This window comes from Rhinatrema bivittatum, chromosome 6 (genome assembly GCF_901001135.1).
Source record: "Rhinatrema bivittatum chromosome 6, aRhiBiv1.1, whole genome shotgun sequence".
Classification (NCBI taxonomy): domain Eukaryota; kingdom Metazoa; phylum Chordata; class Amphibia; order Gymnophiona; family Rhinatrematidae; genus Rhinatrema; species Rhinatrema bivittatum.
In genome coordinates, this window is record NC_042620.1 from 36,926,332 (window position 1) to 36,953,744 (window position 27,413).

Genomic DNA, 27,413 nt, shown 5'->3' on the forward strand with positions numbered 1-27,413 from the left:
CTGAGACAGAGAAATCACTGACACTGGCATAATAGCTGGCCATCCAACCTTGGTCCAAAATGTGGCAGCCCCCCTCCCCCCCCCCGAAGAAATGGGGAGGGGGAAAAGACCTACAATGCACCAAGGACTCCCCCGAAGAAATGGGGAGGGTGGAAGACCTGCAATGCGGCAAAGACCCTCCACCCACCACGTGATTATGCATGAGCTTATGCATATCTATCAGCTGGAAAGTATAAGACAGGGAGGGGGGTAATCAAATAAGGAGGTGGGAAAAAACAGAGAAGTGACCCTGAAAGAGTGGACCCAAAGCAGCCCAGCAGCCCATGCTATCAAGGAGAGAGAAGACTAAGTTGTGGTCAGGAGTCAGGAGGAGGAGAGGAGAGGCCCTGCCCTGGGTTTGACGGGGGTATGGAGCCTGAGGTGATGGGAAACCGAGAGCAGCCAGACAGCTCTGCTAGTTTGGGATCCAGAAGCAAGCCCCCAGACAGCCAATAGCTCTGCTAGTACCTCAGAAGCAAGTCTCCTCCCCTGCCCACATTCTCCAGACTTCCAGCCAGCGTCTGCTTCAGAGGTGAACAGAGCAATATTGCCTGAAGTTGGGACCAGGGGTAAGTAAGTTAGCCAGAAGTATTAACATATTAAGCAGGCGAAGGTTTATGGCATGTTTGAAACTACCCATGGGACAGAACTTTCTTAGGGTAAATTGGTGCTTAGTGGCCAGAATGTTAGAGACAGGAATTGGTGTTATCTTGGTACAGAATAATATATGGCGAAGGCACTGAATGGCTTAATGTCTCTATCAGATTACATCCCCCCCAAAGAAATCTAAGACAACCTAACTCTCACCATATGAACCCCCCCCCCCCCCGGCCCTCACAGCCAGAAGAACCTATATAACTATTTTAACCTCAATAATTTAACTGTATCTTAACCTTAAGAACTTTTATATATTTATGCATGACTAACCTTTTCAATAATTTAACTGTTTTTTAACCTCAATATACGCTAACCCATTAACATATTCTATCCCATCGAATACTGTAAACCGTTATGATGGCGAAACTGAAAGACGATATATAAAACTCGATAAATAAAAAAAATAAATAAATAAGGTCAAATAATAGAGCTCTCCTATCCATTCCTTCAGTTAAATCGGCACAATTAATGCAGGTCAGAAATAGGGCGATATCTCTCGCAGGACCAAAGATATGGAATGAACTTCATGAAAATATCAGACTGCAGCAGAATGATAAAATGTTTAAAAAAGACCTAAAAACTTGGCTTTTCCGTAAAGCCTATAAGGAATACAACCAGCAGAAGTAGATGGTGTATCCAGTTACAATTTTATGTTTAGTATTAGGTTTTATTGTCCTGCCTTTTTCTCAGTTTTTTTTAACTATTTATTTTTTACATTTGATGCATTGTTATATTTAATTATTTTTACAAATATGCTTTTATGACTTTTGTGATCTGAAGTGTATCTCATAGTTAAGAATTGTTCTTTTAAGTTTTCTTGACTTTTATGGTATTGTTTTATGTTTATTTTATGACACTGTAAACCATTGTGATGGAACCTCTCTAAATGACGGTATATAAAATGTTATAAATAAAATAAAAAAATACAAATAAATGCTAAATCCTGTCAAATCTGATAAATAAAAGACTATTTCTGAAGAGAACATGTCTCTTTCCATTCTTAGGATCATGAAGTAAAGTGGGAGGGCAACTGGAAGTGTCCTGTAGCAGATAGGTCCCTGCACCCCTAAACTTACTTACATAAGTATAAGCACAAAAGTTACACCTGCTCTTTGCAGGACATAAATTTTGCATGTTAATTTACCAATATACTTTTTAAAATCAAAAGTATGCATATAAATTCCAACTCTGCCTTTGCAGCACCTTTTTTTTGTGCACATAAAAGTATTGTACAAAATTGGGTTATACATGTATTTATGCATACAATCCCTGGGCAATTTTACAGCAATCCTTTTACAGGCATAAACCTGTGTTTTATGAATATAAATGGTTATGAAAATTGCCCCCTTAATATACTTTTTTGCTCCTTCCTGTGCCATTACTATTCATGATTGAAAAACAGTGGCCAATAAGCTCTCTCCTTTATGGCCAGCATTCTCATGTAAAAGTCAAATGCTGAAATGCAAGATCTGCAACATGGCTTTCTTTTCTGTAGCAGTCAACTGCTTAATTGCATTGCAGGCATTGGTCCTTGACATAACTAGAGAAGAAGACAAGAAAACAGAAGAAGACAAGAAAACATGCCTACTTAGAGTTTCTATGGCACACAGAAATCAGCAGCAACAATAAGGAGAAAACACAGACACACACAAAAATATGAACAGTCAAATAAGGTTTGGTTTTTCATAGGATGTACTATTTCTGTCAGTAATCAGTTGGCAGATACAATACGAGCAAAAACTGCTGGAGTCCAGAATTGCAATTTTTGTGCTTACCGCAGGGCTTCAGCATAAAAAAGATATTCTTTCAGCTGATCTGCATAATGTTCCTCTTCTTCTAAGATATCATCAATAGACGCTGCATAGCTGTTAAAGCACACCAACAAGACAGATTTTAAAAATCTGGTATAGAATTTAAGGACAGGACAAAACAGACTTGGAAAAGATGTACCCAGACATCTGAATTTACACAAGCATAACCAACAGTCTCTGCAGCATCCCCATTGCTGCTGCCTCTTTACCCCCTTCCCCAGCTCCTGGGAACTGGCTTGGCTTCTCTTTCTCCTACAGTCTCATCCAGGGCATGTGCAAGAGTGTTAGGTGCCCTAGGCAAAACTTACAGCCTGCCGTCCCCCCCTCCTCGGGTCATACCCTCCCCCTCCCACACAATTAAAAATTATGCATTTATGATAATTTTGCAAGAAAAAAAACATTCAAAGTACAGTCTTCTGAGGTAAAAATATCACTTACAACCTGTATATTATATTTACGTGCACTACTGTGGTGCCAATCAGAAAACTCTGCAGAAAAAAAGTAAAAAGGCCACTTGGTATTAGGAGTATTGTAATAATTGTTGGGCATGGGCTTGGTCCTCAGAAAGTCATGAATAAAGCAGAGCTGCTTACCTGCAACAGGTGTTCTCCCAGGAAAGCAGGATGTTAGTCCTCACATGTGGGTGACATCAGATGAAGCCCAGCATGGAAAACCTCTGTCAAACTTTCTAGAACTTTGACTAGATACACTGAGCATGCCCAGCATGCCACTATCCCAGCCACCTCCCCGGCTACAACAACTGCGACCAGCAGGCCCCGAAATCCACCTCCATGGTGCCCGACCTACCTCCGCGATAGGCCACATCAAGACCTAACCCCCCAGCCTGCAGGAGGAGGGACCTCCCACGAGACACCCGCCCCCAACGCATGCGAGGCGGCGACGAGGGACCAGACCACCTCCGCTTTAAAACACAGGCAAGCGTGCCGCCATGGCCGATTCCCAGCCACCTCCCCGGCTGCAACAACTGTGACCGGCAGGCCTCGAAATCAACCTCCACGGTGCCCGGCCTACCTCCGCGATAGACCGCATCAAGACCTATCCCCCCGGCCTGCAGGAGGAGGGACCTCCCACGAGACACCCGCCCCCAACGCACGTGAGGCAGCGATGAGGGACCAGACCACCTCCTCTTTAAAATACAGGCAAGCGCGCCTCTGGCGCTACAAGAGTGCGCCTAAGGAGCACGACAAAGGGGCATGCCCCCTTGGCACACACCTTAGCGCGACCCTCTAAAAAACAGCAAGAAATTCCTGCCTGACTGATACTCGCCAAGCTACCTCCCTCCAGAAAGCCATAATACCAATCATTAAGAACAGACTCGATAGGCACAACTCTGCTCCAGCACCCCAGCATTCAAATAAACACCCAAATCTGAGAGCAGAAAGAAAACCATACTCAACACAATCATGGCCTCAATTCCCAACACGAACCTGCTGAAAAGTCACAGATACCTGATCAATATCCCCCTCAAAAAATCCATAAAAACTTGTTCTATCTCACTTTCTTCCTCTTAAACGCTCAGTCATTAACCAAAAAATTCATGCTAATATCAGACAAAATTCAAGAAACCCCCCCCCCCCCCCGACTTTATCACCATAACTGAAACCTGGTTTAAAAATACTGACCATGTAATCACAAACCAACTAAATCACAATGCTTACGATCTATTCTCAATCCCCCGGAAATCCCGAAGAGGAGGGGGATTACTATTAACCATAAAAAAACATTTCTCAATGAAACCGATCCCACATTCTCTCCCGCAACAATACGAAGTAACACTTTTCGACTCAGAAAATCTGCAAATTTGCTTAGTAGACTGCCCCCCTCCCCCCCAAACTGCTAGACAATGAAATATCCCCACTCATAGAATTCTTTATAACAAACATCGGTATGAAAAAACCCACAATCATACTTGGAGACTTCAACCTACATACGGACTCCAGCCCAAGATCTCAAAACTCCCAAACCATGCTTGACGTGCTATCCACTTTAAACCTCAATCAACAAGTGAACAATCCAACACATTAAGCTGGCCACACACTGAATCTGATTTTCACAAGCAACCATTTCTCTAATACTTCATTATCACATAAACCAGTCCCGTGGTCTGATCACTACCTCCTTCACTGCAAAAGACAAGCATACATCAATAACACGACCAAAAATGATTCATGCTCCTTCAAATATCGACCACCCTTCCAAACCAACATACTCCAACAAGAACTCTGAGAACAACTAATAAATATGGATCTCTCCAATATAAATAACGCCATACATTCTTGGTTCCAACTCACAGAAGTTACCGCCAACAACATAAACCCAGAAAGAACAAAAGAGATAAAAGAACAAAAGAGATAAAGAACAAAAGAGATAAAGAACAACCCATGGTTCAACTCTCAACTAAGGGACACAAAATCCAAACTAAGGAAAAAAAGAAAAGGAATGGCAAAAAAATAAATGCCCCCTGACACTTGAAAGGTACCGCACTCAACTTGCTACATAAAAAATGATCAATGACACCAAACGAGACTACTATAGTAAAAAAATAAAAAATTCTTCTAACAATTCCAAATCCCTATACAATATAGTAAACAACAACAATCCCACAGCACAAACCAAAAATGTAAGCCAAGAACTTGCCCTGTTCTTCAAAAACAAAATCAGTAAAATAACGGGAAACATCAACAAATCCACGATCACAGATGACCAGTTATCGTTCAAAAACATAACACCATGGTCTAATTTCGATCCAATCTCAACTGCTGAAACAGAGAAACTTAAGAAAAATTAACCCTGCCCGCCATGAACTAGACACAATCCCAACACGCGATCTAAAGGAAATAGCTCATATCATTGCTCCAACCATCGCGGCAATTATAAATAAATCGCTCGAAGGCGAGCTACCAAACTAAAAACTGCAACGATCAATCCAATAAAAAAAAAAGAACCTCAACCCTGATGACCTGAACAACTACCGCCCAATCTCAAATCTACCTCTCCTCGCCAAAATGACTGAGAAAGCGGCCTTGAAGCAACTCAATGAACACCTCGAAAACAACATCTTACATCCCGCCCAACATGGTTTCAGAAAAAATCACAGCACTGAAACTCTGCTAATCAACCTCACCATACTAAGAGGTTTTGACAAAAATCTAAGTCATCTACTCATACTACTAGACCTCTCTGCTGCATTTTATTTATTTTTTATTTATTTAGAGTTTCTTCTATACCGATAGCCGTTTGCACATCGTATCGGTTTACAAATAACAAAGAACTTTTGGGCATGGCCCTTACATAGAACAGATAATTGCATAAAAAAATGAAACAGTAAACATCAGAAATGTTAAGGATGGGGACTATGTAATACGGGTATCATAAGCAGATAAAGGTAAAAGTAAAATAACTACGTTACAAAAATACAAGAGACTATAATACATTGTACAAAGAGCATTTGACACGGTGGACCACAAAAGTCTAATATTTATTTATTTATTTTTATTTTGAGTTTTTTCTATACCGGCATTCGCGATGGGAATCGCATCATGCCGGTTTACAATTAACAAGGTGTGACAAACTATTATAATAAGAACATTAATATCCAGACTATCCAACATCGGTCTCTCCGGCAAAACTCTCGATTGGTTTACATCCTTGCTCAAAAACAGATACTTTAAAGTAAACTTCAACAATCTCTCCTCAGAAGCCATTCCCCTTGAAACCGGAGTACCCCCAAGGATCCGCGATCTCCGCCACACTCTTTTATATTTACCTACTTCCCCTCTGCCAACTTATCTCAGACCTCGGCGTCACATACTACATGTACGCCGACGACATCCAACTACTCATACCAATAACAACCACCATCGAGGATACAATGATAATCGCAGCTTCCTACCTCGAATCCATTAGAAACATGCTAAACCACATGAAGCTATGTCTAAACATGAGCAAAACCGAGGGCATACTATTAGAGAAAAATAACTCAGGAGTAAACATTAACCACTCCATACAAATCGACAACTTATGCATCAACCTAAAGGATAACGTGAAAGACCTCGAAATATGGATAGACACCAAACTCAACTACAAAAAGCACATATCTACGAAAATCAAAGAAGGCTTCCACAAACTGCAAATCCTCAAACAACTAAAACCATTACTGTACCACCAAGATTTCAGAGCCGTCTTACAATCCCTCATTCACCAGCTTAGACTACTGCAATTCACTTCTGACAGGTCTACCTAAAATGACATTACGACCACTCCAATTACTGCAGAACGCCGCAGCCAGAATCCTCACTGGCAAAAGAAAATCTGACCACATAACCCCGGTACTAAAAAGTCTACACTGGCTACCTATAGAGAAAAGAATTGAATTCAAAACACTAACCATCTTACACATCACTATATATAACGTTGAAAGCACTTCCCTAAACCACATTATACGAAAACACAGATCACAACGCATTACAAGAACCACTAGCAAATTACATCTAGAAGTTCCATCAATATCAGATGCCAAACTATCCAACATAAGAAACAGAGCCATCTCCATTGTTGGTCCTAAGCTCTGGAATTCACTACCTGAACACCTAAGCTCTCAAACCAATACCAAGTCATTTAAAAAAGAACTCAAAACATGGTTCTTCAGGCAAGCCTTCAAAGATGGAATCGGCTAATTACACACCACATAATCATCCACTGACTGTTGTATATTTTCTCTGACGTTTACAGGACGGTCCACGATTATCTCTCGAATATTATTTAAAATGTTGATATCTAATATATAACCATATTTTTAATTTACGTTACTTTCTGGTATCATAATCCAATTATAACTTTCACCCTCCCTGTTACACGTTTTACTAGCTGTTACTATTCTTGAAATTTCGTTCCATATCTTGTATTACGTTGATTTATCAGTGGTTCCAATACCTGTTGTTCCACAACTTGTAATATATTGTTTCTACAGTTGCTTCCCAAATTGTAATATGTTGTTGTTGCCTGTAAACTGGAGTGAAGGCATCTAGCTAAACTTCGGTATATAAAAGCCTTTAAATAAATAAGTAAATATCCACACGGGGTCCCTCTTCAGTCTCATAATATAGAATTACAAAAAAAAACAAAACAAATACAGGAGAAACCCAACTCCGTGGGGTGGCGGGCGGGTTTCATGAGGATTAACATCCTGCTGTCCTAGGAAAACACCTGTTACAGGTAAGCAACTCTGTTTCTCCTAGGACAAGCAGGATGGTAGTCCTCACATGTGGGTGAATGCCTAGCTATATGCTGCTCCCGAGTAACATATAACCAACATGCACCCAACCAGGTGCCAACGAGCACAACAAAACTGGTGCTATTGGTAACAGAGGGAGTCAGCCTGAACCCGAACAAAGGGCTTGAGGTAGGAAGAGTTGGATTTCACAGATGAAAAAGATTCCGGCGACTGGCCAAAACTACTATCGTGTTGGCCATCCCTGTCTAAGCAATAGTGTGACGCAAAGGTGTGCAGGGAACTCATTTTGCTGCCTTACAAATCTTGCTCACGGGGACCACTCGCAAGTGGGCCACTGAAGCTGCCATGGCTCAAACAGAGTGAGCCTTGACATGGCCCCCCCAGCTGCAGTCCTGCTTGCATATAGCAGAAAGAAATGCAGTCTGCTAGCCAGTTGGACAAGGTTTTGCTTGGTCACAGCAACTCCCAAACGGTTCTTGTCAAAAGAAATGAAGAGTTGTGTGGATTGCCTGTGACCTGCTGTATGTTCTAGGTAAAAGACCAAGGCCCTCTTGCAATTGAAGCTGTGCAGAGTCTGTTTGCCCCGGTGCAAATGAGGTTTTGAAAAGAAGGTGGACAGAACGATTGACTGGTGCAGGTGGAAATCAGTCACCACCTTTGGCAGGAACATGGGGTGTGTGCAGAGAACCACCCTATCATGGAAGAACTTTGTGTAGGGTGGATATGACACCAGAGCCTGAAGTTCGCTGACTGCGTGCCAAGGTGACCACTACCAAGAAAATGACCTTCCAGGTCAGATACTTCAGGTCACAAGAGCACAAAAGCTCCAAAGGAGCCTTCATCAGATGGGCCAAGACTGCTTTGATGTCCCAGGAAACCACAGGAGGGCGAAGGGGAGGCTTCAGTTGAAGGAGACCCCACATAAAACACCCCATAACAGGCTGCACCGAAATGGGCGACCCATCCACCTCGTGATGATAGGCCCCAATTGCACTAAGATGTACTCTGACAGAGTTGGTCTTCAAATGGAGAATCTCTTCCCATTTAGACTGTAAGACTTCCTAGAATGCTTCCTGGACTCCACCAGGACCTGAGACACACTCTCCAAGAGGTCCAGAGCTGTAAGGTCAACCTCTCAACATCCAAGCCGAGAGAAATAATGCCTGGAGGTTAGGATGGCACAGCTTGCCCCGATCCTGTGTGTTGAGATAGGGAGAGGTTCCCAGCCTGATTGGCTCTCTCAGGGACAGATCCTGTAGGAGTGGGAACCAAATCTGCCTTGGCCAATAAGATGCGATGAGGATCATGGTCCCCCGGTCCTGTTGGAGCTTCAGGAGAGTCCTCCACACCAATGGAAGTGGACGGTAGGCATACAAGAGACCTGTGCCTTAATGGCGGGCAAAGGCGTCTGATGCCGACCTGCCGTTCTCCTTGGATAGGGAGCAAAATTGACCTTCCTGTTGCAGGAGGAGGTGAAGAGATCCATGTCCAGGTTCCCCAGAGATGGAAGATCCGATCCGCAACCTCCTACTTCAGGGACCACTTATGCAGGTGGAAGGAATGACTCAGGTCGTCCGCCAGCACATTCTCTTGACCCAGCATGTACATGGCGCAGAGAAGAATGCCCTGGGACAGGGCCCACGACCAGTGTCCAGTTGTGGCGAGTTCTGCTCTACTATAATGTGTACTCCTCCTGATTCCCCCCCCCCCCCCCATCCACACCCACACATTCCAATATATCATAACGGTAGCTCTAGGAGGCCCGGGATGTCAGCACTTCCTGCTGTAGACAGGTCACGCTGACATCCCCCTCCACCCCCCTTCTCCAGGTTTATAACATTTCCAACAGTGTCATCAGTAACAGCTCAAAAAAAAAGTAACCTATCAGAATAAAATAGGGATTGGAATGGGCCCAGTGCTCCACCCATAAAGCACAGGCCCAGGCCTAGACAGGCATGATCAGGATCTCCCTCTTAGTGATAGAGACATCCTGGCCACCTACTGTTCCCACATCTAGAGGTTCAGAAACCATCCTCCAAGCTGAGACTTCCAGGCCAGTGAGCCGCGGGTGATAGGACTGCTGGGTATCCTACCCATTGGGCCATTAGTAAGGAAAATTGTATCTGATAGCCAGCTCGGGCACAGACAGCATTGCAAAATCCGAACAGTAGTCCAGGCTCAACCTACATTTTGCTGCAGGGTAAGCACATTCATCTTTTGGCCTGCTAAACAACTCTAAATATTCAGCTGGCACACCATGCTCAGGCCCTCTTAGCCTTGGGCAAGTGGTAGCTTAGGGGCTCGCCTCCTGAGCGAGAGTCACCAGAAAGCGAGACGCTTCTTTTTTGGTAAAGAATACAGTCTTATTATCGTGTTGTATGCGTAGCTTGGCAGGATAGAGCAACACATAGGGGATACCACGTTTATGCAGTTTGATACACGTTGGGGCCATAGCCTTTCACTGCACAGCCACTGCAGCTGAAAAATCATTAAAGAGTAAAATGTGGCTTCTCAGGTATTCAAGCGCTGGCTGTTTTCTGTACTCTCTCATCAGTTGAACATTAAGCAACCAGTTTAGTATCCGAGCCATTATGGGCCACGGTCTGCTTCCCACTTCTCGGGCCTGGCCCACCCGATGAGCCCTTTCGCAGTGCAATTGCCCTGCGATTTGGGCCAGGCCTAGCTTATTTGGAAGCCATTCTTCTATGAACTGGTACAGCTCACTCTTGGGTACAGACTCTGGCAGCCCCACGATCTTAATGATATTACGGCGATTTCTGTTCTCTTGGACCTCAATCCGTTCCACTAATGCTGCCTGTTTCTCATTTAGGAGCTGTACTTGCCTTTCTGCTGCCACGAGGCGGTTATCCTGCTCCCCCCACACACTGCTCAACGCCGTCTAGTCTTTTGGCCTGGCCTTCCACTGCACTTTTGATATCATCCATGGCAGATTGCAGCTTAATTAACCGCTCATCCAGGGCAGCCGAGACTCTTGAGGAGATCTGGAGCAGCACGTCTTCAGAAACTGATGCTAAGTGCTTCACGCTGTCGGCCCGGTCGCCATCTCAGCCATGTGACTCCTTCGCTCCATGATAGCTTTGGAGCCGCGGTGGGGCATTCCGCGCTCCCCGGCCTCAAATCACCCCGGAGACGCGGCAATTTTAATCCGGGGGTATTCCCCACGCTAACGGCAGCAAGCGGGAGCACGATGGTCTGGTTCCCCAGCTGATGGTAGGATTTGGGGAGAGGGGGTTACGGAGCTCGTTGTTTAAGCTTCCGCCTGGGGTGATGTCATCCCTGGAAGTTCCCTCCAGCATCTTATGCCTGGAGTCCTCTTCAGTTACGAGCTGGAAGGGAATAGATTCCGTCATGGCACAGACAAAGCCTGCAAATGTCAGATCCTCTGGAGGGGATAGACATCTTTCCTCAGGAGGAGATGGCTCAGAAGGCAGGTCCTTGGAATCCTCCAAGGAGGATACAGAAGCCTCGTCCTCTCACGGTTCCATAAGGGGCGTCCTCATCACGGAGATTGTCCAGAGACACTGGTGGGGGAGCCCTAACTGCATTCTTGGGTCCAGGCGCCAGGGGTACTGAGAGCCCTGAGGGCACCGCAGGCATCGACGGACCCATCAGCTCGGACAACGCTGGCCACGAGATTGGCCATGGAAGAGGAATCATCGTCCCCGACAGCTTTCCCTCATCCGAGGAATCTGCGATGAGTATGGTCTCCGGCCAGGGATTCATTGGTGCTCCCCGTGGCAATGAGGGCCCCATGGGCACCGGCAGGGGCTGCGTTGGCAGTGCACTGAGGAGCAAGTCCAACTGCTCCAGCGACGGCGCCAGCACCAATGGCTCAGACTCCGGTGGCTCAATGCCTTGTAGGGCTCGGCTAACCACCAAGCACACTCTGTGCTCCAACTCCTCCTCGAGTGCTGTCGATGACAAGACAGCCTGAGGAGGCGGCGGCGTGATCGGGTCCCCCTTGGAGCCCCATGGAAGACTGATGCCTGGCACCGGAATTGGTGTGGACCGCATCAGGCCCTCGGTCTCGATGAAGGGCAGCGCCTCCTTGGCATGTGGCCACTTCAGGGACATCTTGGCTAATGCCGATGCCTTCCTGAGCTTGGAGTCATGAGATGACTGAGACCGATGCCGGTGCTTCCTCAACTTTCCACGATGCTCGGCCCAGTCTTTCCCTGGTGCTGAGGGAGATTTTGATGATCCAGACCTAGAATGGGAAGAAATAGACAGAGGCTGATCCCCAGCACCTAGTTGACCTGGGGAACAGGCAAAGGAGAAGAAAGGACAGGACCGGTGACTACTAGGTCCTCTTTGCCAGGAGGCGTTGATGCCTCGAAGCAGAGGTCAAGGATTCAGACTTCCTGGAGCTGAAGAGTTTCTCCATCTTGTCAAGAGACGAGTGGCAACCCTTGGGGTGATCTGATCACAGAACGAACACCCCAGGTGGTCATGTAACGCCCTCAGGCACAGAATACAGACCTCGTGGGGTATTAGTCTGGGGACACTGGCCATAGGGGAAAAAAAAAAAAAAAAAATCAACCGACAAGAGGTTGATGGCTGACAGCCACCGAGAGACGGCACTGTTGGTAATTGACCGCAAAGAGTGGGTAACTTACCGTGATTCCCTCTAACTAAGGCCGGGAAGAATCAAGGGACCAGGCGTGGGAAGAAAGAGAAAAACTTGAACGTGGCAGTTTTCCAAGACAAAAATACTGTGAGCTCCACCTCCATGAGATGATAGCTCTGCCAAAAAGAAGAGACTGAAGAGGGACCCCGCGTGGACAGTTGCATGCTGGGCATGCTCAGTGTGTCTAGTCAAAGATGTAGAAACTTTGAAAGAAGTTTTCCGTGCTGGGCTCCATCTGATGATGTCACCCACATGTGAGGACTACCATCCTGCTTGTCCTAGGAGAAATTGTAATACAATTTCAATATAGTAAACTTCCCATACCAAAACAGCACTAATTGCCATTACTCAAACAGTAAACACCTAACTATGAAAAAGCAACACCAGACCCTAAATCACCAATATGTCTCCTATTAGGAAAACAGAACAAGCCAGGCTGCTATAGATCCATACACAGAAACTACAGGCTAGCAGAATACCTCACCTCGATCACACATGCAGAATACAGATGGACTTTCACCCAATACAGAATAGAGACACCATAAACAGAAATGTGCAGACAAAACTGAACTGGAAGTCACAAGAAGCCAGATACTACATGCAATGCAACAATGGAAAACAGAAAAATCACCATTTCTCACAAAAACAAAATAAAGAAATATACATTATCAATAGAGTAAAACCAATACTAATAAAAAGAATATTTCAAAACAGCTGTCAAACATCCAGTAATTTAAAAATCATGCAAATTTTACAAATACTAATAAACAATTTAAAAACAGCAGACATCATACAGCACAGAGCAATCATAATTAATAAGGACAAAAATCCCCTGCTGTCCATACCTAGGATCTTTTCATTTCCAGATGCCCTAAGATTGTCGTGGATTAACAGGGGGAGAGAAGAGGGGTTGGTGCTCACAGGGATGGTAACTTTCAAAGTGGCGCACAGGCGCTCTTTAGTGTGTGTGTGCGTTGGAACGCACCTATTTTATAACTTTCACGCTTATATGCATGCATGTTATTCTGCTTCTGTTGGCAACAGCATGGCTTCTTTTTCCTGCCCACACAGGACCATGCCATACCGCTTTCTATTCCAGGCCATGTGGGCCTGGAATAGAATAGAAGGGCAGGAAGGAGAGGCTATGTCATTGCCGCCGACCCCTGATTGGTGGTGGCTGCTTTCACTGGCCCTGGTCTCAGCAGCTGCTGACTATTTCTCTGCCGCCTGGCCATCACTGCCTCTCTTTTACCTGCTCCCTTCTAGGCCACAGGTGTAGACAGGGCTCCTGGTTGTCAACAATGCTGCAGCTACTGCCAAAGAATTTGCCTCAACCTACAGAATCATAGGAAACTATTTAATGGCCTACCACTGCTCTGGATCACCTCCTTCCCTCAACTAGCTCTGGATTGACAAGTACATTCTCTTTCTGGTGTTGGCAGCAGCTCATCCTGTTCCCACAGCTCAACTTTGGTTCCTATCCCCACATCGTCATCCTGCAGACCTCTTCCAGTCCCTTTACACACCTGCCTCCCCCCCTTCTCCGACTGCTGCAGTGCTTCCTCCCACTGCAATTCTCTTTCAGTTCTATCTTGCTGACAGTTTTCTCAGGAGCCTATTTACTAAACTGTGATAATGCAGCAACACATGTTAAACCTATGTTATTGCATGAATGTTGCCAATATTGCACAAAAAAGGAGACTCAACATAAGCAAAATATTGATGAATTGCAAAGTAGCTCACTAATATTAACACAGTCCCCCATCCCTAATGCCAATGGCCCCTTCAATTCCCCCTTACTGCTGCCTGGCATAGCTCCCACTACCAAAGTAGAAAGTTGAGCATTTAATCCTAGAGTCAATAGAAAGCACAGCAACTCCTGTTACAGTTTACTGGATGTGTGTCAGCTATTCTCACAAGTTTGTTTGGTGGTCTCAGAGTGTAGCCACACTGGCAATTTTTCCTAAGATAGTTAGCTAACTCCATATGCAGTGGCCACAAAAAAAAAAACAAAAAAAACCCCCAAACCTGTTGGTGGCTGCATTTGAGAAAGGCTATGCTAGAATAACAAATGCCCTGTTGTGTTGTGCGTTAAGTCACAGATTCGCCTGCTATGCAGACTCTCTGTTTCCTGGTTCTGCCTGCCATGACTCCTCCTCACTTGAAGAGGCCATCAGCAAGCCCTACTACCAGCCTTGCTAAGCTCCCCATCACTATTCTTGCCATGTTCAAATCCTAGCCCTGTGTAAGCCAGTCTTGCCAGAGCCACCTTGCCTCTTCATGGAGTCACCCTTAGCTCTCTGACCTGGCCATTCTAACCTTGTACCTTCTTCTTGTGGCCTCAGGGCCTTCTATTTTTGTTTGGTATCTTGCCTTGAAGCCTTTGGGCTTGGCTCTGCCTGGTATTCTTCCTTGTGGCCTTCGGGCCTACTCTACTCTTGTATCCTTTGTGGCCTTCCAGGTCTTTCTGAACCTAGGGGCCTTTGAGCCTATAGCTTAGTGGCCTTTGGCCCTCCAGCCTTGCTGCCTTCGGCCATCTATGTTCTTTGTTCTGTGATGTCTTGCCTGGTTCTTGTCCAGTCCTTTCCTGTCTGCCATATTCAGTACTGTCTTTGTTTGGTCTTGTTTTTCCCTGCCTAGTCTAGCCTTGTTATTGCCTGCCTTGCCCTGCCATCAGTATCCTGCCCCAGTTCACGTCTGGTGTCCTAGCCTTGTTTCTGTCTGTATTAAGCCCCAGTCCTTGTTCTGTGTCCAGCTCCAGTATCCAGCCCAGCCTTGTTCCAGACTATCCAGCCTTGCCCCAGCCTGTCTGAACTCACCATGATGTACTGCCACCGTAAAGACATACTGACCCCCAGGCTCAAACTGTGAGGGAGAGCGCTGGCTAGGTGGAAGGTAGGCCCTTGTCCTGCCTAGTGTCCTGCACTGCTCCTGGGGTGATTTACCCAGACTCCAGTAACTATGACAGAATGAAGAGACTACCAGCCGCTACGCACAGGTGTGGGTAAAGACCCTCAGCCCAGCTGGTGAGTCCAAAACAGATTTTTCTGCAACCAATAAGAATAGTTATGTTTCTGCCTTAGCAACTCAATTTTTTTTTAAATTGGATTTTGCCTGTCCTGTTTACAAAACTCAAAGTCCTTCTGACTGCAACCATTGTCTATTTTAATCCTGATAGGTGGAGATGCCAAAAATGTCATAAGAACATAAGATATGCCATACTAGGTCAGACCAAAGGTCCATTAATCCCAGTATACTGTCAATAGGGGCCAATCCGAGTCACAAGTTTCTGGCAAGTACCCAAACATTAAATAGATCTCATGCTACTATTTATTTCACAGATTTATAGTCCGCAATTTGCAGAGCATCAATGCGATTACAACCAAAATACACAATAAAACAAAATATAACAAAGAAATTAACAGGTTCAGAGAACAAATAAGTACTAATGCCTGCAACAAGAAGTGGCTATTCCCTATTGATTAATTGTGGTTTATGGACTTCTCCTCCAAGATCTTATCCAACCCTTTTTTAATCTAACTTCCTTAATGAACTCCAGAACTTAATTGTGCATTGAATGAAAAATAAATTTTCTGCGATTTGTTTCAAATGTGCTACTTTCTGACTTCATGGAGTGCCCCCTAGTCCTTGTATTATCCAAAAGAGTAATTAATCTTTTCATGATTTTGTAGACCTCTATCATATCCCCTTCTCAGCTGTCTCTTCTCCAAGCTGAACAGCCTAACTTTTTCAGCCTTTCCTCATAGGGGAGCTGTTCCATGCCCTTTATCATGCTGATCTCCTTCTCTGTACTTTCTCCAATGTAACTATATCTGTTTTGAGATGCGGTGACTAGAATTACACACAGTATTCAAGGTGGGTCTCACCAAGGAGGGAAAGAGGCATTATATGACATCCTCCATTTTATTATTCCATTACCTTTCTAATAATTCCAAACATTCAGGCCGATACAGTAAAGCTCGGCCGCGGTTACCCTGTTTCTAACCCGCTTTCTACCCACAATTTGGCCGCATAAGTCTAACCCGCGATTCACTATCCGTTTTTACCAATCTTTACCGCTTCTTTAAATAGACGCGTATCCCTTTCCGCCCGCGGCATGTATATGATATGTAAACGATCGGATTAGCTATTCCCTCCCATACAGTAACGTGCGGCCCGATTATCGCCTTTTTAACCAACTGTTTTGCCGCGTCTTTAACCCACTAATTTACCGCCTACCCTGACCCTGGCGTTAGAGGGATGTGACAGCAATAGGCAGGCTCCGGTCAAATAAGTAGGTGGGTTGGAGCAAGCGAGTAACATGGTGTGGCCTGGTTTTCCTACACTCGGGCATCGGGGATTGCCAGTCCTCTCTCCCCCCCTCCCAAAGCAAGGCGCAGGGCAAAAATCGACTCGACATGTTATTAAAGCAAATAGAAATTGTAAGAAAAGTAAACTTACTGCATGCTTCCAACAGCCCCAGTCCTCTCTCCCCTCCTCCCGAGGCGCCCACAGCGGCTCCCCTGCCTCCCGGGGGCAGCCGGCGGCGAAAGCGGCTTCCAGCAGCCCCGCCGGTGAAAGTGCATGAACGCACGTCCAATTTGGGCGCTCAAGCAGCGAAGGCGCACCCAGGATATTGTATAGGCGCACCCAGGATACTGTATAGCCGCTATATAGCACTCTATACAGTAAAATGGATTGCGCTTCATGGACGCGCTTTGGACGCGGCTTGCATTTGCATGCCATTTAAATACAGTATCGAGCGGTATGTGATCCGAACTGTGCGCGCGGCAAACGAGCGGGCGCCCGGCACTGCCGCACTTTTTCTTACGCGCCCTTACTGTATCGGCCTGTTTGCTTTTTTGTCCGGCATAGCACATTTAACAGACAATTTCAATGTAATAACTTATGATGCCCAGATCTTTTTCTGGGTGGTAACTCCTAATATGGAACCTAATGTCATGTAACTAAGGCATGGGTTATTTTTCTCCATATGCATCACCTTGCACTTGTCCACATTATATTTCATCTGCCATATGGATGTCCGATCCAGTCTCGAAGGCCCTTTTGCATTTTATCACAATCCACTTGTGAACATAAGAACATAAGAAATTGCCATGCTGGGTCAGACCAAGGGTCCATCAAGCCCAGCATCCTGTTTCCAACAGAGGCCAAACCAGGCCACAAGAACCTGGCAATTACCCAAACACAAGAAGATCCCATGCTACTGATGCAATTAATAGCAGTGCCTATTCCCTAATTAATCTTGATTAATAGCCGTTAATGGATTTCTTCTCCAAGAACTTATCCAAACCTTTTTTGAACCCAGCTACACTAAGGGCCAGATTTTAAAAGGGTTACGCGCATAAGGTACGTGCGTAACCCTTTTAAAACCCCCCTGTGCACGCCGAGCCTATTTTACATAGGCTCGGCAGCACGCGCAAGCCCCGGGACAACGTAAGTCCTGGGGCTTACAAAAAGGGGCGGTCGGGGCATGGCCTGTGTCGGGGCCTGCTGCGCCGGCACGCGTAAGTTACTACTGCCCGGAGGCAGTAGTAACTTTTCAGATTTATTTATTTATTTTTAGATTTTTATATACCGGTGTTCCTGTATTAAAATACAGATCACATCGGTTTACATTGAAACATAAAAATTACGCCAAGAGGCGGTACATATAACAAGGTTATAGAACTTGGAAAACATGGAAAACAGGTTCGAAAAAGATAAAGGTAGGGGGGAGGGAACGGGCAGCGCGCACAGGGCTCGGCGCGCGCAAGTTGCACAAATGTGCACCCCCTTGCACGCGCCGACCCCGGATTTTATAAGATATGTGTGGCTACGCGCGTATCTTATAAAATCCAGCGTACTTTTGTTCGCGCCTGATGCGTGAACAAAAGTACGCGCACACGCTGTCTTTTAAAATGTACCCCTAACTGCACTAACCACATCCTCTAGCAACAAATTCCAGAGCTTTATTGTGCGTTGAGTGAAAAAGAATTTTCTCCGATTAGTCTTAAATGTGCTACTTGCTAACTTCATGGAATGCCCCTACTCCTTCTATTATTCGAAAGTGTAAATAACAGAGTCACATCTACTCGTTCAAGACCTTTCATGATCTTAAAGACCTCTATCATATCCCCCCTCAGCTGTCTCTTCTCCAAGCTGAACTGCTCAAACCTCTTCAGCCTTTCCTCATAGGGGAGCTGTTCCATCCCCTTTATCTTTTTGGTTGTCCTTCTCTGTACCTTCTCCATTGCAACTATATCTTTTTTGAGATGCGGCGACCAGAATTGTACACAGTATTCAAGGTGCGGTCTCACCATAGAGCGATATAGAGGCATTATTACATTTTCCATTTTATTTACCATTCCCTTCCTAATAATTCCTAACATTCTCTTTGCTTTTTTGACTGCTGCAGCACACTGAGCTGACGATTTAAAAGTATTATCCACTATGATGCCTAGATCTTTTTCCTGGGTGGTAGCTCCTAATATGGAACCTAACATCGTGTAACTACAGCAAAGGTTATTTTTCCCTATATGCAACACCTTGCACTTGCCCACAATAAATTTCATCTGCCATTTTGATGCCCAATCTTCCAGTCTTGCAAGGTCCTCCTGTAATGTATCACAGTCCACTTGTGATTTAACTACTCTGAATAATTTTGTATCATCCGCAAATTTAATAACCTCACTCATCGTACTCCTTTCCAGATCATTTATAAATATGTTGAAAAGCACCAGTCCAAGTACAGATCCCTGAGGCACTCCACTGTTTACCTTTTTCTAATACAAAAACAGACCATATAATCCTCTGTCTTTTAACCAATTTGCAATCTACAAAAGGACATTGCCTCCTACCCCATGACTTTTTATTTTTCTTAGAAGTCTCTCATGAAGGACTTTGTCAAATGTCTTGTGAAAATCCAAATACAGCACATATACCACTTCACCTTTATACATGTTTATTTACCCCTTCAAAAAAAACGTAGTAGATTTGTGAGGTAAGACTTCCCTTGGGTAAATCCTTGCTGGTTGTGTCCCATTAAAGCATGTCTGTCTATCTATATGTTCTGTGATATTATTCTTTAGAATAGTTTCCACGATTATTTCCGGCAAAATCAGGCTCACCAGTCCATAGTTTCCTGGATCACCTCTGCAGCCCTTATAATAGGTTACAAATTACTTGTAAAAGATCTGAAATTTCATTTTTTAGTTCTTTCAGAACCTTGGTATGTATACCATCTGGTCCAGGTGATTTTCTACTTTTCAGTTTGTCAATCTGGCCTACTACATCTTCCAGGTTCACCGTCATTTGGTTCAGTTCATCTGAATCATCACCCTTGAAAACTTTCTCTGGTACAAGTATCTCCCCAATATCTTCCTCAATAAACACCGAAGCAAAGAATTATTAGTCTTTCCGCAGTGGCCTTATATTTCCTAAGCACCCCTATAACCTTTCAATCATCTAATGGTCCAACCAATTTCCCCACAGCCTTCCTGATTCGGAGATATATATATATATATATATATATAGTCTGTCATCAAGGGCAGCACCGACCGTTGAAAGGCACCTTGCCACTGGCGCAGTGCGCCGAAGGGGTGCGACAAAGGGGCCCTCCCCTTTGTGCACCCTTTAGTGCAATCCGTAGTGCAAGTTCCAGTCAATATCTTTGCAATTGGATTTCTTTCTTTTTGTTTAATATGCTTCCTGTTATGCCTTTTGCTCAATTGTTAAAAATCTTGCATTTTGAACTTTTGTAAACTGTTATGATGGCTTTACCGAATGACTGTATATAAACTCAACAAATAAATAAATAAATAAAGAATGTTTTATATTTACTTACCAATGCTTATACTTTTTCCTATTTTCTTCTGATGGCTCCTTCTTCCAATTTTTAAAGGAAGATCTTTTAGCTAAAATAGCCTTTTTCACCTCACCTTTTAATCATACAGACAATTGTATGGCCTTCCATCCACCTTTCTTAATGCAGGAAATACATCTGGACTGCATTTCTAAGATGGCTTTTTTTTTTTTTTTTTTTAAATGTCCATACCTGTTATACACTTAACCTTTGTAGCTGCACCTATCAGCTTCTTCTAACTATTTTTCTCATTAATCAGTTTGCCTTTTGAAAGTTTAGTGCTAGAGCAGTGGATTTACTTATTGTTCCTTTTCCAGTCATTAATTCATATGTGATCACTTATTGCTAAACAAGGAGTGACCTGTTACTTAGTGATATTCATTTAGTATGTTAACAGTCTGAACCATGCAGCAGTACTAAGTTCTGTCTGCCCCAAGGCTGTCATGGGTTGGTTTGATAAATAGTAAATCGCGGTTGACATATAATGCTTGTTTTAGAACCTGTTTGATAATTTTAGGTGGATAACCACGTTGTAGAAATTGATTGTACATGATGGGGGCTTGTTTCAGAAATTCATCTGTTTGAGAATAGGTGACGTAAATGAAAAAATTGGCCAGTTGGAATATTGTTATGGAGGCTCCAAGGATGGCAACTAGAGTAACACAAATGAGTGTTTTTATCGGTTTATGAAAAATTATAGTGAAAAAAGAAGTGTGGGATGCTGGTATAAAGGAATTATATGTCAATCATGATTTATTATTTATTAAACCGCCCCATGACTCAGATGATGTAGTCACATGTGTGCTTTACACTCTGACCAGCCATCACATTTGTTTATCATCTGTAGATACTGGCAAAATTTGGCTCTACACCCTCTCTTTAATAAACATTTACGGTTTTGCTTTTTGACAAAGTCGGAACTTAAGGGACATGTTAATTTCTTCAAAATACAGTGTCGTTGATATCCCTATACTACCACATACTGACCATGTAAAACGCTTGTAGCTTTTTCCTGTCATTACAGACAATAATATACCTGGACTTGACCAACATTACTCAAATAATGATTTTATTTATGAAACTGTAACCGAACTTTATTGGCACCTGTTAGAATGTACGATATCCTACATTTACTTACCTTAGTCTATGTGCCTATTTGTAAACCGTTGCGATGGTATATAACTTAGCGACGGTATAGAAAAGTTTTTAAATAAATAAAATAAATTAAATAAATACATTTATAAATCCTTCCATTGGTGTTTCCCCTTTGTTTTGCCTCAAATTGTTCTACATGTGGTGTAGTTTATGCAATTCTTTGCCCATGTCCTCTGGTTTACATAGGAAAAACCTCGCTTAGCACAAGGATACGTATCTATGAACATTATTCTTGCATACATGCTGCCCAGGACAATGCCCCTTTGATAGCCCATTGGTCAGAACTGCAATATTCCCTTTCACAACTCCAGTTCTGCATTTTAGAAATAGTCGCTCAGTCATCACGGGTTGGGGATTTCTCCCGTCTATTAACACAACATGAACAAAGGCGGATTCACATTCTTAATTACTGGGTATTATGGTGCTGCAGTTTAGTTTCTTGATCCTGAATTTTTTTTTAGCTGCACCTGAGAAAGCACAGAACTGACTTACATAACCATTTTCTTACTCATTTTTCTGGCTCTCCCAGCATTCAGTCCTTCTTGATCAGTTATCTGTCTTTAATACACCCTTGCTCACATTTCCTTGCTAGCCACCATCATATCCTTGAGAAGACTGGGAAAAATATTCTCTTATTTGTCCAATGGCTCCTTCTCTACTTTTGCACATGACTCCTTGTCTGATCCTTCTCCTCTTGCAGATGAGTCTCTCAAGGTTTTGTCCTGGGTCTTCTCCTCATCTCTGTTCTCTTATTTCCTCTTCTAGCTGTAACAATCATTGCCATGCTGAAGATATGTAGATCTATTTAACTTTCACCTCCTCCCTTTCTTCCTGTCTCTCTGTGGCTGCTACCTGGTCAAAATCCAAGCAGCTTATGTTCAACAAATCCAAAACTGAGATAGTCTACATCCAGCTAACCTTTCTGATCTAACTTCCTCACCCGTGGGTTTCATAAGCCTTGGTTTCACCCTTTTTTCATTTTCCTTGGCTAAAAATGTTGGTGTCCACATGAATCCTTTATCCCTCCCTGTACGTATATGCTCTCTGATTATCCCTTAGCTTCCATCTATTTAATATGAGATAATCATGTGTCCTTTGACTCCTGCTATCTTCTCATTCATGTACTATATGCTGTCATACTCAATTATTACAGCACACTGCTGGCTGGTTTCCCCAAAACTTCTCTTTACATCCTTCAGGCATTACAAAATTCTGTTGCTCATCATTTTTATTCTCTCCACTTTTCTTATATCACTCCCTTACCTCATGCTCTCTGTCAAGCAACAATACTAATACTTTTCAGCAAGCATATGGAAACAATGCCAAAGAGGGTGATTGAGAAACTAAAGATTGACAGAGGGATTCTTATTTCTATTTTCTTAACTATATTTATTTTATTTTTAATGAGTAGATTTTAATTATTTTGTTTTTATTTTTTTATTGAATTTTATTGTATTTATTCTGTTTCTAATCGTTGTATAATAATTTTTACTATGTAAACCATAAAGATAGAATCTTGTGTACTGTGTAACGGTATATAAAAATTGCATAAATAAATAAAATAATAAAATACAAAATTCTCCTGCTTACTTTTAAACGTATTCAGGGTTAGTTCCTTATCCTATACTATGTCCCTTCCCACTCACTCCACTCTATGAATTGTACTGTACCACATTTTAGATAGGCTCCTTTCTGCTTTCAAGGACTCTCTTCTTTCACCATTCCTTTCAGATTATCTTCCTGCTGATATTCAGGATACTCCCGTTTTATTTTCCTTCAAATGTAAATTAAAAACCTATCTTTTGTCTCACTTTTGATTACCACAGCATCTTTTAATATGGACCATCTAACATGGATATATATTGACTGATCTCTTTGTGAGGGCACCATATAAATACAGAACAAATTAACAATATTTAGTATAGCTTATATGTTTTAGTAACCATAGAACACCGTGCCAGGTTATTGGGGTCACCTCCATTCCAGGATTCCACTTTATTTTCGTATACAGTTTAACAGAAAGCAAGTATATCATGACTTACATTTGTAGAGTTTGATATCACATTACAGGACCCTTCTCTTCAGGGTTAACAAGAGAATTCAGGTTCAATATCAATTCAAAGCAGATTCAGAAGGCAAGCACACAGTTCAGTTCTGTCCGGTTCAGATCCGGTTACATGGTTAACACAATAATTCACTATTTCGCCTTACAGGCATAGATTAACTTAGTCATCAAAACAAGACTCACAGGGTCTCCCTCCAGGTTTTCATGGCTTGGCCCTCAACACTCAAATTGGCAGGAACGATGTGATGTTCACAGCAGCCCCTTTTAAGTCACTAAGGACCAAGCTAGATCCTCAGGGGCTGGGGTACTAATCTAAGTTTAAAAGGGCAAGCAAGCCCTTCCTGCTTGCTTTCTCTCTCTGGGATGAGACAAAACTCCTGCAGACCACTGGTTAAAAAGCAGCTCAAGCCTTTTCCCCTCACACACAGATAGGTGGTTCCCTTTGAGGAAAAAGTATTTGTATGACTAAAAATATGATTTTAAGTGCTTCTGTGTTATTTTGTTCCCAGATTCTTCTTCATTTTCACAGAGTACAATAAGAGGTGTCTTATGCCTTACAGGCTGCTTTTAGTTTTGACTAACTTTCTTTCCACCAAGAATCTTGTTCTGTATCTTTGTCTTACTAGATTGTAAGCTCTATAGAGCAGGGACTGTCTTTCTGTATGTACTACAAATACTACTACTACTACTAGTAGTAGTAGTAGTACTACTACTACTAGTAGTAGTAGTAGTAGTAGTGTAAAATTCACAGGCTGTTCCTTTTCCCCTGTTTCCTTTTCCCCTGTTCTGTTATTTCTGGTTTTCAAACTCATTCGAAATATTCACATTTCCTTTCTGTGCATCAAATATGGTGAATTTTCATCCTTTTGGAGAGTTTAAAAGGGCTGCATGTGTGCCACTGCCTCTTGTTAGGCGCAGGGGAGAGAACACAAGAGAACTAGCATTGTACAAATCAACTCCTTTTCATCACTTATAAAGTCAAAACTTCTTTAATAAGGTCAATTTTACAATGGATACCTCTGAATGTGTCTGTAACACTGCCCTAACCCCAACTCACCTCCTGAAAACTCACCCCGAATCAAAGTGCCCCCTTACAATGGTGCATATATATAGTATCAGACGGAGCCCTTTAAAAAGGCTCTCTCTCTCTCTTTCTCCCCCTCCCCACGATGTTCTCCTGCGCCTAACAAGGAGCAATAGCAAAGTGGCACATGTATGCTACGCTTTTTCTGGGCGCACATAAATCGATGTACATGCGCCCTTCCCAGCTATTTAAAAAATCGCGTAGCTTCTGCTCGGGCCACTAACGCGCGTAAATGGCCGTTTTTGCACGCAAGTCTTTTACAGTATCATATGCAAACATAACTACAAATGTTTTCAACACAGAGTGCATATCTATGGATGATGTTTTCACATAAAGATCACTATTATAAATTTATAAGCTTAGAAAATCTTAATGAAGTGAGGAATTTAAAAAGGAAATTACTTTTAAATTAAATGTCATTGGCTCTCAAAGTTTAGGCTTGATGCAAGCCTAGAAGGCGTCCGTTCTTTCCGTGGTGGTGTCCGATGCCTTTTGGAGCCTATCATAGCATTTGCGCGCCCAAGCCGAGAGATACACGCACAAGGCGGGCTGGTGTGTGCTGAACGGATTTTAAAAGCCACCCAAGGAAGTGAGCATCCACCGCTGCGCGCACAAGTGAAAGGTTTCCAATAAGGGGTGGAACATTGGCGTGGTCCGGGCAGGACATGGGGCGTGACGGGGTTTAGCCAAGAAATGTGTGCATATTAAAACAAAAAATATCTAGGTTAGGCAAGGGGTTTTAAGGGTTGAAGTTAACAGGGGGAAAGGGAGGCTAATAAATGACGGGGGTTTGCAAGTCCTATCCCTAAACTGGGTGAACTGGGAAAACTAGCTATGGCATTGTCACACATCCCTCATAAAATTTGGCGCGTGTCCATTTAAAATTGTGTGCACATGTAAATTATATGTGAATGTTATAAAATGGATGCATCTCTGGATGCGAGCCGGCAAACGTGTGCACATGTACGTCCACGCGCTAGTATTAAAATTACTGTCCCTGTGTTCCAATATTACCTGCAAGAATTGCGAGGATAGTTATGTTTGCAGCATCTAGAAACAAGCCCTAACGACTTGGAGAAAATGACTAATTCAAATTGGGGCGGATTTTAAAAGCCCTGCTTGCGTAAATCCGCCCGGATTTACACGAGCAGGGCCTTGCACGCCGGCGCGCCTATTTTCCATAGGCCTGCCGGCGCGCGCAGAGCCCCGGGACTCGCGTAAGTCCCGGGGTTTTTTGTCGGGGGCCTGTCAGAGGCGCACCAGTCGCAAACTTTTGTTTGCGACTGGTGCGCCAACAAAAGTACGCGAACACGCATTTTTTGTACATCTACCCCATTGTTTTTATTTTTTCCCTGAGGGTATATGGTGGTGATATTGCAGTGTCCAACAGGGCTGGGCATTCAGGAGAAATGAATTGGAAATGAGAGAAAATTTCCTATTTTGTTTCGGGTCTTTTTCAAAACGGAATGCCAAATTTCGTCAGAATCCCATTTCGTTTTGAAACCCAAATTTAAAAAAATAAAAAGCTGCTGGTCAAGTTTGGGCTTAGGCCCAAAGAGAGGGTCTTACCTAGGGAATATGCCGAGACCCAAAGCAGGGGCCTCGGCCTATGCCTGAACGCGACCCCGACACCTAGGCCAAAGGTCTGGGCCACACCTAGGTATAGGGCATTGCTTGACGAAGGGGCCACAGCCTATGAGCAGCATACCGCCAGGGTCTCGGTCAAGGCCCTGGCCTGATGCCGGGGCTTGGCTGAAACCTAGTAAAGGCCCAGGCTATTTCCTAACCCCCGCCCCCCCTACTTACCAAATATGACGCTCAATCCTGGCTCGGTCCCAATGCCTGGGCCTCAGCTCATACTCAGACCCAATGCTAGGGCCTGTCCCGGACCCAGGCCTGACCCGGAGGCTGGGTCCCAATGCCTGGGCCTCAGCCTGGCCTGGAGGTCAGGTACAGACACTGAGGCCTTGGCCCGGGACCAAGATCTAGTCCAGGGCCTGGGACCAGGCTGATGCTGCGGCCCAGCCCGGATGGTGGGTTCTGAATCCAGGACTTCTGCCTGGCCCAAGGTCAATGCTGGGTCCTGACATCTCAGCTTTAGCCCAGAGTCAGGGCCAGGCCCGGAGCCCAGGCTTGGAGGTCCTCTTTCTTTAATCTTCGTACTTGAAATGGCAGTGTCCGCTCTGGCACATTCTGCTGGATTTAACTAACTCTAGCACGTCCCCAAGCAGATGCTGCTATTTCAAGTAAGAAGATTTAAGAAAGTAGACCTACAAAGAGGACCTCCAAGGCCTGGGCCTGAACAGAGGCCTCAGTGTTGGGACGTGGCCTCTGGATGGGGGTGCGGCATCAGGCTTGGGCCCAAGTGTCAGGTCCAGGCCTCGAAGCCTAGGCCTTGTTCCAAAGCCTAGGCTCAGGTCAAAGCCTCTGCTTTGCATAGGCCTAGGCTGCGATAGGTAGCTGCAACCTCGGCCCAGGCCTCAACTGGGAACCTCCCCCCAGACCGGGTAAGTGGAGGCTGGGAAGAAAACAATATCTTTCTATTAATCACTTTACCATCTTGCTTCTGTCATGAGACACTTCCTTCCACTTTCACGCCAGATCAACTTTATGGTGTTGACTCAGATTCCTATGCTCAAAGTATTTTTCTTTCATTCTTTGACCACAGGGCCTTAGCAAATGACTCTGAGAAGTATTTTTTTTAAATTTTATTTATTTTTATTGCACTTCTTTATTGACTGTGAGCCAATAGTCTAAAACGTCTCAAATAAAATATAATTAGCTTATAAAAGCACTTTCTTTTACCTTGAAGTCTCCTTTGGCTTTGCATTGGGTT

General features: G+C 43.9%; 1 protein-coding gene across 4 annotated transcripts in view; it reads right to left on the reverse strand.

The window, feature by feature from the left end:
• Positions 1-27,413, reverse strand: part of SNX4 (sorting nexin 4) — a 171,478-nt gene that overhangs the window by 22,551 nt on the left and 121,514 nt on the right. For all 4 annotated transcript variants that reach the window (XM_029605279.1, XM_029605281.1, XM_029605280.1 and 1 more), the window contains exon 10: positions 2,472-2,561. In XM_029605279.1, coding sequence (XP_029461139.1) covers positions 2,472-2,561 — 90 coding nt within the window. The remainder of the gene's footprint in view (positions 1-2,471; positions 2,562-27,413) is intronic.